Source organism: Lygodium microphyllum, chromosome 30, assembly GCF_053477565.2.
Source record: "Lygodium microphyllum isolate KBCC chromosome 30, Lygodium_microphyllum_v1.1.10, whole genome shotgun sequence".
Lineage (NCBI taxonomy): Eukaryota > Viridiplantae > Streptophyta > Polypodiopsida > Schizaeales > Lygodiaceae > Lygodium > Lygodium microphyllum.
In genome coordinates this window covers 120,140,594-120,151,074 of record NC_141164.1, presented here as the reverse complement: position 1 = coordinate 120,151,074, position 10,481 = coordinate 120,140,594, and the positions used below count along the sequence as shown (strand labels likewise).

The following is a 10,481-nucleotide window of genomic DNA, read 5'->3' as shown; positions in this document are numbered from 1 at the left end:
CATTGCTATGGCTGCATCAAAGGGATGGTCTTTACATCAGATGGATGTAAAGAATGCCTTCTTGCATGGTGATTTGCAAGAAGAGGTCTATATGGAGCAGCCACCAGGTTATGTGCATGCTGTTCATCCTGAGTTTGTTTGCAGGTTGAAGAAAGCCTTGTATGGCTTGAAGCAAGCACCTAGAGCATGGTCTGACAAGATAGGACAGTATCTTGTCACTATTGGCTTTCAGATTTCCAAGGCAGATTTCTCACTTTATGTGAGAAAAACAGAGAAAGGTATTATGCTACTTGTCATTTATGTTGATGATTTGATTATGACAGGTGATAGTGATGAAGATATCCTTCATGTGAAAATGCTATTGAAGCAGAAGTTTGAGATGAAGGATTTGGGAGAGCTGCGTTATTTCTTGGGCATTGAGGTGATTAGATCACCAAGTGGGATACAGCTCTTGCAGAGGCAGTATGGATTGGACATGCTGTCCAAATATGGGATGACAGGCTGTAAGCCTATTTCAGTTCCTTTGGAGCAAAATGTGAAGCTGAGCACAGATGCAGGTGAGCTTCTAGAAGACCCTACTATGTACAGACGCATAGTAGGAAGTTTGATTTATATGACTATTACCAGGCCAGATTTGAGCTATGCTGTTGGATTGGTAAGTCAGTTTATGCAGGCTCCAAGGAAACCACATTTGGATGCGGCTAGACGCATACTTAGGTATGTGAAGTCCACATTGCAGTATGGACTATTTTATGAGACTGGGGTTCAGATACAGTTGCATGGATACACTGATGCTGATTGGGCTGGTAGTATTTCTGATAGACGATCTACCAGTGGATATGTATTCTCTTTTGGGAGTGCTGCAGTCACTTGGAGCAGCAAGAAACAGCCTACAGTTGCCTTGTCGAGCACAGAGGCTGAGTACAGGGGTGCAGCAATGGCTGCATGTGAGGTAGCTTGGTTGCATAAGCTACTTTATGATATGCATCAGTCTACAGATGGGCCAGTTGTCATTTATTGTGACAACATGAGTAGTATACACTTGGCAAATAACCCAGTCTATCATGCTAGAACAAAGCACATTGAGGTGCATTATCACTATGTGCGAGAGAGGGTTTTACTAGGTCTTATTGATCTAGTTTATGTCAGCACAGAGGATCAGGTAGCTGACATATTCACGAAGGCATTGGGCGCAGAGAAGCTGCGCAAGTTCAGAGACCTGCTTGGTGTGCAGGAATTGGGATTGAGCTCGAGAGGGAGTGTTGAGATATCGAGCTCCACTCGTGATACGCCAGGGTGACCATTGTGTATTTATGTCACCGACTTGTCAGTTGCAGATGCGGTTGGTACACCGCCCATGAATAATAGCCACATGATAGCTATCCTTATCTACTCTAGTTCGTGGCTCAGTTAGTATGCCACCTTAGTTAGTTGAGTTTGGTTTGAGACCCATATAGAGGGTTCTTCTATTTTCTTTGTACTAGAGTTCTTTTGGCTTACACAACTAAGAAGAGGAAAACTGTTTTCAGCCTCCACCCTTGTGTGTCTTCCCCCATTGTGCAAGCAAGAAAGCTTCAAGCGAGACTCCTTCCTTCTCTCCCACAATCTTGACAAGACTCACGATTCAATACATTGTCAATACATGATACATTTGTGTACAAGGGAGTCCATATGTCAAAATAGCCCATGGCTTTAATTAGGAACAAATATATACAAAGTCAAATAGGGAGCTAGGTGCAAAAAAGCCCATGGCTTCAGTTACAAAAATTTTTTGTACAACCACATCCTACAGTATTCTGAAAGCTAATAAGAGGATGATGAGGACCCTCTGCTCTCTCCATGATCAGAGGAGCTCACATCGGTATATTCCGATGAGTGGTGCTCGCCTCCACCAGGAGCAGTGGCACGAACATCAACAGTGGCGGCTGGATCATCAGGGGCAGGAGCATCAGCAGCTTGTGCCTGTTCAAGAAATATACCGTATGTAAGTATACATATATATGCAATTAAATAAACCGAAATCATTCATTTAGAGTTTTCAAGTACCTGTCGATCGTATGGTCTCATGGCCGCGTCAAACTGCGCATCCGTAATACGTCCCTCGTTTCTGAAGATGGCCCACGTGTCACGTCTGCTATTGCGGCGAGCATACCCAGTCTCGTGGGCTGTGGGCCTCCTCCCCATAACCCGTCGCTGTAACATAATCAAGATAGTTTGTAAGATCAAAACAATCATAGAATCAATGAATTTGGCAAACAATCAAATAAAGAGGCAAGTTACTTACGAACTCTGCCTCCCACGACTCGACGCCGCCAGATCCGAAATGCGACGATCCAATGGTCTCCATCTGGATCCGTCGTGCCTCCACATGCTGCCTGCTCTTCACGCCTCCCTCTGCGCGCTTCTTTGCCTCCTTCCACTCGCGTTTGTGGGCAGTGGCAGGTTTCTCACAAGGATAGCCACCCGCAGCTACATTCACCCCATCATCGTACGCGAGTTTCTTAAGGTGAGATCTTTTATTACTTAAGATCTCCCTTATTCGCGTCCTTCCCCATACATCCGAGAATGTCACTCGTGGGGGATTGGGGTACCGACTATGTACACTATCTAGGACCTCCCTAACTAACCGGCTATCCTGATCTTTAAATTTTACAAAACAGTTTCTATACATGTTTGAAACTACCCCCCGCATATACTCCATCACCTCTTTCCCTCTCGCATCCATGACTACCCCGCCCCTATCCGTAACATCGTAGAAAATCTCTCCCTCCACCTCTCTCGCCTCCTCCGACTCCTCACTGTCTCCTCGTACATGCCTCCCTCCATGCCCTCTCTCACCGCGTGCCCTACTACCCCCCCCACCAAAGCACCCGCCGCATAATCCTCCACTCCCGCTCTCCCTACTGCGGCGTTGGCTCTCATCTGTACTGCGGGAGTAGCCATGACTAGGGGTGGCTGCACGTGACTGTGTACGTGATTGTGGCTGTGAGGGAGCACGTGATGGTGGCCGTGAGCCCTCACGTGATGGTACAGAGGAGGGTGTGCGTGAGTGTGTCCGTGCAGGGGTGTGTCTCCTCAGTGAGCGTGTATGCGCAGGGGTACGTCTCGCCGGACTCGCAGGCGTAGACGGCAGTGGAGAGGCTTGTGTACTTGGGGGCGCGGTGTGACCTGGGAGTCTAGGAGGAGGATGGGCATACATATACTCTGTCAGCTCCACTGGATTAGGATGGCGCCCAAAATGGTTTATCATCTCCATCATCCAAGTGGCGTATGCCCACGGATCGGAGGAAGAGCCTGGATCTATGAAGAATCTGCAAAGCGTCGAAATTCCGCCTCAATGAACCAAGCAAAACATGCATATAAAAAATAAACATATCTCCTACAATATATCTCCTCAATATATCTCCTACAATATATAACCTACAACATATATCTACCATTCTAGAAAATAAACATATCTCTTACAATACCAAACATCGAATTAGTAGAAGATCATAAGCCAAAAGAAGAAGTTCATTTCGAATTAGTGACGAAATTCATGAAAAACAAAAACTCTTTCCTCTATCTTGACGGACATTGTCCATCAAGGGAGAAATGACTAAACACATACACAAGGGTTCCTTCTTCTCTCTTTCCTCTATCTTGACGGATGTCGTTTGTCAAGAAATAAATAGTTAAGCACATATACAATGTGTGTGAATTCTATCCTCTGTCGCTTTCAAGTACACATAGCACGGGTGGAAAGAAAGAAAGCGACAGATTTGCCAAAACAAACAAACGACAACCAACCTCTTTGAAAAGTCTTTGAAAAGTGAGTTCGTTGATTCTTGCTTCTCTCTCCCTTTCTGTGTTGTCTGCACCCTTTGCTTCTTTTGGGTAGTCTAAGAGGGAGAAGGCTGGTTGGAAGAGGCAGGTTCGGGGGTTTGGAAGAGCTGGAGGCAGAGGTACTGTAGCGACAAAGAAAGAAGAAGAAGAAGTGTTTTGAAAGAGGGCTTTTGAAAGAAAGAAAGTGACACGCGCGGTAGGTAAACGCGAAAAGCACGCGTGTAAAAGCGCAACAGAATACATTGTAGATGCGCCTGTACACGCGACACAGAGACTGTTTATACTTTTTTTTAAAACTGATTGTTCTTGTGTATCCATTGTTTTGTGCATAGGATGTGTATGATTTCACTAAAAACTGATCCTACTTCTGTATTGGTTATTTTGGACATAGCATGTCATCATCCTCTTCAAGCAGTTCTGGTGAGGATGAGACAATGCGTCATCGTGATCGCGACGTGTGGCTGGCACAAAGGATCAAGTGTACGTGTAATCGATGTCAAGGGTGCATTGTACGAGCGCGTCGAATTACATTGAATCACATCTCGATGTATGGAGAATGGATTCAAACAGGTTTAGAGGTGAGAAGATGTGAATTGAAAGTTTTAAAATAACTCATGGTGTGCAAATTAATGGAGCGTGTTGTAATATATATACTGTGATTGAAGCAGGATGCAGTACCACACCCTAACATGGTGCCATACGCACGGCGAGAGCATGCAAAGCGTCGACGAGATGATGCTGGAGCTTCGGGATCTGTTGTCGGAGATGAGTGGGAAAGGGATGACAATAGCCCTGCACCCCACGAAGTTGTGGAAGAGGAAGTGTTTGATGACATGGTGCGGAATCTTTTTAGGGATGATCGCAAAGGTGTGGACGACAATGATATGGAACAAGAGCATCTCTACAACGCTTCATCGACACCGGTTTTTGAAGGGTGCACATTCTCTATTTTACGTGCTTCACTTGAACTGCTCAATATACAAACAGTTTATGGATGGAGCAATGCAAGTCTTGACGCATTATTGAAGTAAGCATTGTAACTTGCAAATTTGAGTTAGTGGTTTTTGGTTTACAGTATAGGGTTTAGGGTTATGGGCTAATTGATGATATTGGATGCAGGCTATTATCAAACATGCTTCCAAAGGGGAATAGACTACCCACCTCAAGAGACAAAGCGAGGCGCTATGTGTCATCTCTTGGAGGATTGGATTATGATCGCATACATGCATGCGTCAATGATTGCATTCTCTTTCGTGGGACGCATAAGGAGGCTCGACAGTGTCCCACTTGTGGTGAAGCAAGGTATAGAACAGATGTGAAGAGTTTTGATGTACCTCGTAAAGTCTTGCGACACTTTCCTATAATTCCTCGCATCAAACACATGTTCAAGTGCAAATCCATAGCAGAGCTCATGTCATGGCATTCCTCGCATCGATCGGATGATGGCACGTGGAGAATTCTTGCAGACACTCCTGCTTGGAAGCATATTGAAGATGAGTGGCCCAGCTTTAAAACAGAGCCCAGAAACTTGAGACTTGGCCTAGGTATGGATGGAGTGAATCCGTTTGGTTTCAAGAGCACCGCATACAGCGTGTGGCCGGTTGTGTTGGTGAATTACAACCTTCCACCATCAATGGCGATCAAGAAGGGACATCTTATGTTATCCCTTCTGATTCCAGGGAAACATAAAGTCAAGCATATGGATGTTTATCTTGAACCGTTGATTGATGAGTTGGAGGAACTATGGAGAGGTGTTGCGGTAGTGGACATTAGTAGGCCTCCCTCCTCTCGACACTTCGACTTAAAAGCAGTGTTGATGTGGACAATGCATGACTTTCCAGGATACAGCGATTGTTCTGGTAAGAATTCTAACTACCTCCCGACTCTAATACTACTAGCTATATCAATTATAACTATTGACTTTATTATTCTAACTTTTTTTTTATTTTAACAGGTTTGAGGACATCGGGTAAACATGCATGTCCTATATGTGGCCCTTCATTGGTACATGAGTATGCTGATGGTTTGTGTAAGACCATATTCGATAATCATCATCGATTTCTCCCATCAGATCACCCTAAATATGCTCCTAGTAAGAGGAACATTCATCCACAGACACTTCGTGCAAAAGATTGGAAGCGTATTTGGGAGTCTTGAAATGTTCTTCCTCCAGATGGCATGAACAGGTACATCTCCATTGTTTTCAATCTTGTTTTGTGTAGTCTCTAAAGTTGGAATAAAGATGACAGTCTGCAATCCCTTGTGTAGGTACTCCATTTTTTTCCGGCTACCATATTGGACCCATCTCAAGATCAACCATCTTCTTGATCCCATGCACATCTTCAAGAATGTGGGATCTAGTATTTGGGAACATGTTATTGGTAAAAGAGACAATGTTAGCGTACGGGAGGACTTGCAGGTCGCAGGACGTATGCGTCAAGCTTGGCCACGAGAGGAGGGTGGGCACGTTCGTCTTCCGCCTGCTCCCTGGATTATATCAAAGAAGGAGGAGAAGCAGGTAAAGCAAGCCATCACCACTTTGCGTACTCCCACTGGATGCATGAGATCGTTGAAGGGAGCGTTTACAACCACTAAGAAAAGAGGGGTTGAGCAACTACATGGGTTGAAGTCCCACGATTGGCACAAGATGCTCCAAGTAAGTGTTTTCCAATTATTTTAGGTTGAAATTAAATTTTGTAATTCCCTAACCCAAATATACATGTGCTCTTATGTGCGCAGTTCATACTACCTACTAGCATCGACCATTGTGCAGACAGGAGTTTGAAAAGATGTATTTATAAGATGGGCGAGCTTGTGAGGTATGTAAATCCCATGTAAGATCACCCTTCATTATACCTTGCAAAATGAATGTGCATGAGGTATAACGTACTGTGCATTTATTTTTCAGATATGTTAGTTCCAAAGCAATTGATCCAGCCACATTGGATGATGCGCGTGTTATGGCAGTGGAGGTGGTTTGTATGGTAGAGGAGACTTTTTCGCGAACCATTCTCACAAGTCAACTACATCTCATTGTGCATTTAGTGGATGAAATTGCTTTATGTGGCACTGTGCATGCCCGTTGGATGTTCTTCCTAGAGCACTTCATGAAGACCTTAAAAGACTTTGTGAGGCAAAGTGCAAGGCCCGAAGGAAGCATGGCTGAGGGTTGGTTGATACAAGAGTCTCTTGTATATATATCAGAATTTCTTGATTAGGTGGATAGCTCTTTGCCGCGACTATGGAGCAATGAAGAGGACTTGAGGATGACGTCTATTGTGCCTCAAGGAAAAGGACAGAGCAAAGTAATTGAGAGAACATTGATTGATGATCTTAATTTCACTTGCATCCTTAATAGTGATGTGATGAGCAGATGGGTTACAAGATACGAGGATGCAAAGACAAAAAGGCAAGCAGACAGAGCTCTCTTTCGGAGGCAACATGGCTCTCGTAAGGCGTACCCTAAGCATCTAGCAACACTTCCGAATGATATTCATGTTGATTGGTTGCATGAGGAAATGGAGAGAGCAGAGAGAGATGAGGGGCTGCATATCACGGCGGAAGAATGGGAGTATGCACGAGGATGCATGTTAAAGGTACATAGAACAAATGTAAATTTGCATTCTTTGTAAGTGATTGGCTTTTCATATTTATTCACATTAATTGCTTACATAGATATTGCTTATATTTTGGTCCAGTGCACTATGTTCAATGCTATATGGTGTGAAGGCAAGCATTTTCGAACACAAAGAATAGATGAAAAGAGGAATACACAAGATTGCGGTGTCATTAGTAGCTTTGAGGGAGCCAATGGAAAAATTGATGATTATTGTGGCACAATCCAAGACATATACAGACTTGACTTTCGCCGCTTCTTTGTGTATGTTTTGGATGTCAAATGGCAAATGAACGTGGTGGAAAAAGGGCCTAACGCAACGATAAAACGCCATGCAAGTGGCTATGTAACTATTGACTCTACAAAGTTTTGGCAAACAAAGAAAGATAGGCTCGTATTGCCACAACAATGTGAGCAGGTATGCATTTTTTTACAAATGTGTTTCATGTACATATATATCTAAGCTCGCGCACCCCTTGACTTTTGATATGCTAATTAATTAATGAATTATGTGTATTTGAGCAGGTTATCTATCTGCCAATGGTGCATGACAGTAAATGGTGGTATGTCATCCCTATTGCACCACGTTCCAAAGTAATGTATAATACATTCACTGATATGGAGCATATGGAGGATGTGGCAAGCCGCAAAGAAGATGATGTCGAACATGCCAATGTAGATGATCATGATAATGAGGATGAGCGTGCCATTTCTCATGATCATGAGGATGACCCTTCCATTGAGGATGATGGTGATGATGATGAGAATGATCAAGGCATCGGTACCATTATCAATGGGCAAAATAGCGATAGTAGAATAAATTTAATCGTAGCCTTACAAATTGATCAAATGGATATTGATGTTGATCGTTTGGCAAGGATGGATCTTATTGAAGATGAGATCGAACCCTAACCAATCCATCACTGTATTGTTCCAAATTCATGACATTTCTATTGTATACTTTGTCTTTCAATAACCATATGAAGATATATTTTTCAATATATTACGTTGTTGTAAGTGCATGTAGTGGGATTTTGTAATGGTTTGTAAACACTGCAATGCACAATGACATTTTTAAAACTTAATGGTTTTCTGTTTTGAAAAGAAATGGATTTCTGTAGTTAGGCTCTGTGTCGCGTGTAACAGAGCGTGTATTATGACAGACTTAACGCGCAAATACACGCGCCCTCACATGCAATTATACACGCGCTGTTACATGCATGTATACACGCGCCCGATATTGCTGTAAGTATAAACGACCATACACGCGCCCGTAACTTTTCGCGTGTAATGGACGCGTGTATGGCGGCATTGTGTTGTAGTGCAATTGAAGCTCCTTCCTCTGGTGAAGGATTATCGAAGCAATCTCCTGTGGGAAAGACTAAAAAAACAGTCGATGTGAAAGTGGAAACTAAAGTCAAAGTAGAGGCAGTGTCCAATAGCTTCTCCATCTCTGTATCCAAAACAAAGGTGGATACCATGCACACCGAGACAGTGAAGGCATTGAATGCCAAAATCTCTTCACCTGGCAATGAAAAGAAGGATATCAAACCATTACAACGGCCCTCTTGATCTCCACTCAGTTTGGGAGACACACATGGAACAGAGATATCGGAAAGGAAAGGAAAGAAAGACCACCATGAATTGGAATCGAAATGGAGGGTACTCTATTGCGGGAAGGAGAGGAATTACACTGAGGTGGAAGGGGGGGGAAGACGATGTCAGAAGCGAGGCGTTGATACGAAAAAGGAGGAAGAGGACATTTGCCAGAGTCTCCGCACCGTTAAAATGGTTCTTATGTCCCTGAAACAGCAAGTCGATGCCGTCTCCACCATCGATTTCTCTTGAAACCTCTCTATAGACACTCCTGCGGCTATGAAGAGGGTAAAAGATCGATTAAAGCTCTGAGTACAACTTCAGAGAACAAAACTTGAAGCGGATTGAAGGACAGAGCTCTCAGAAGTTTTCTATTCTCAAAATCGAGATCTGCTCCTGCCTGAAGGTCCTTTGGCTCTCTCCGACCGACTTCGTCTTCGTTCTCTGCATCGATTCGAAGGTTAAGTAGTTGCTAAGGCTCCTCATGGAAATGTCTATGTTGTCAAGAGTCGCTCTGATTGGGATAATAAGCTTTTCGAAGCCTATACAAATGGAAAAGCAGTAGTAGTTGATTTTACTGCAAGTTGGTGTGGAACTTGCAAATTCATGGCTCATATTTTTGCTGAATTGTCCGAAATGTATTCCCATGTAATGTTCTTGAAAGTAGATGTTGCATAAGCTCTGTTTTGAGCTCTTTTGGAATGAAAGAGCTTGAGTTCCTTTTTCAGAAAATTTAGAATGTTGCTGTTGTTAAAGAAGAGGAAGGAACTGAATTTTTAATGCAGAAAAGAGAGTCTCACAAGAGCTTTCATCTTTGGTTGATCGCATGCATCAACTTCAGAAAACACTTGACAATATTCATCAGTGGAAGGAGGTTTATTTAACTCTTGGAAAGATATCTGATTTTGAACGAAAAGTGTTATTGAGAGGAAGAAGCTTGAATTGCTTTAGTTGCTTGCACTATGGCTTAAGTGGCAAACTGAAGTGGATAAACAGAGTTTTGGAAGCACATCTTCAGGATTTCAGAGTTTCGGTTGGCAAGCTGATATGATTAGTAAAACTGCTTTTGACCAAATGTGGATAGGCAAAAGATGACGACGCTCGAGTGATATCTTCTATTCTGGAATTTAACAAGGACTTCTGTGGTTGCGACATTGCTTTCACAAACCCTTCGACAGCTCAAAACAGAGCTTATGCAACATCTACTTTCAAGAACATTACATGGGAATACATTTCGGACAATTCAGCAAAAATAGGAGCCATGAATTTGCAAGGTCCACACCAACTTGCAGTAAAATCAACTACTACTGCTTTTCCATTTGTATAGGCTTCGAAAAGCTTATTATCCCAATCAGAGCGACTCTTGACAACATAGACATTTCCATGAGGAGCCTTAGCAACTACTTAACCTTCGAATCGATGCAGAAAACGAAGACGAAGTCGG

The 10,481-nt window shown here is 43.2% G+C and overlaps 1 protein-coding gene and 1 pseudogene across 1 annotated transcript; one reads left to right on the top strand and one right to left on the bottom strand.

Moving 5' to 3' along the window:
- Window positions 1–1,803: 1,803 nt before the first annotated feature.
- On the bottom strand, window positions 1,804–4,143 carry LOC148010293 (uncharacterized; annotated as a pseudogene).
- A 74-nt stretch (window positions 4,144–4,217) lies between these two features.
- On the top strand, window positions 4,218–10,088 carry LOC148010292 (uncharacterized). The gene is made up of 3 exons (XM_087672898.1): window positions 4,218–4,239; window positions 5,124–5,684; window positions 9,823–10,088. The coding sequence occupies exons 1-3, from the start codon at window positions 4,218–4,220 to the stop codon at window positions 10,086–10,088; spliced, it is 849 nt and encodes a 282-aa protein (XP_087529024.1).
- The last annotated feature ends 393 nt before the right edge of the window (window positions 10,089–10,481 follow it).

What these genes read in the sequence shown, in the direction of transcription:
- LOC148010292 (XM_087672898.1), top strand. Translation starts at nt 4,218, where the DNA reads ATGTCATCATCCTCTTCAAGCA. An exon ending in GTCATCATCCTCTTCAAGCA is followed by an intron (nt 4,240 to 5,123) that starts GTTCTGGTGAGG and finishes CTTGTGGTGAAG; the next exon opens with CAAGGTATAGAACAGATGTG. An exon ending in AGGATACAGCGATTGTTCTG is followed by an intron (nt 5,685 to 9,822) that starts GTAAGAATTCTA and finishes TTTTTAATGCAG; the next exon opens with AAAAGAGAGTCTCACAAGAG.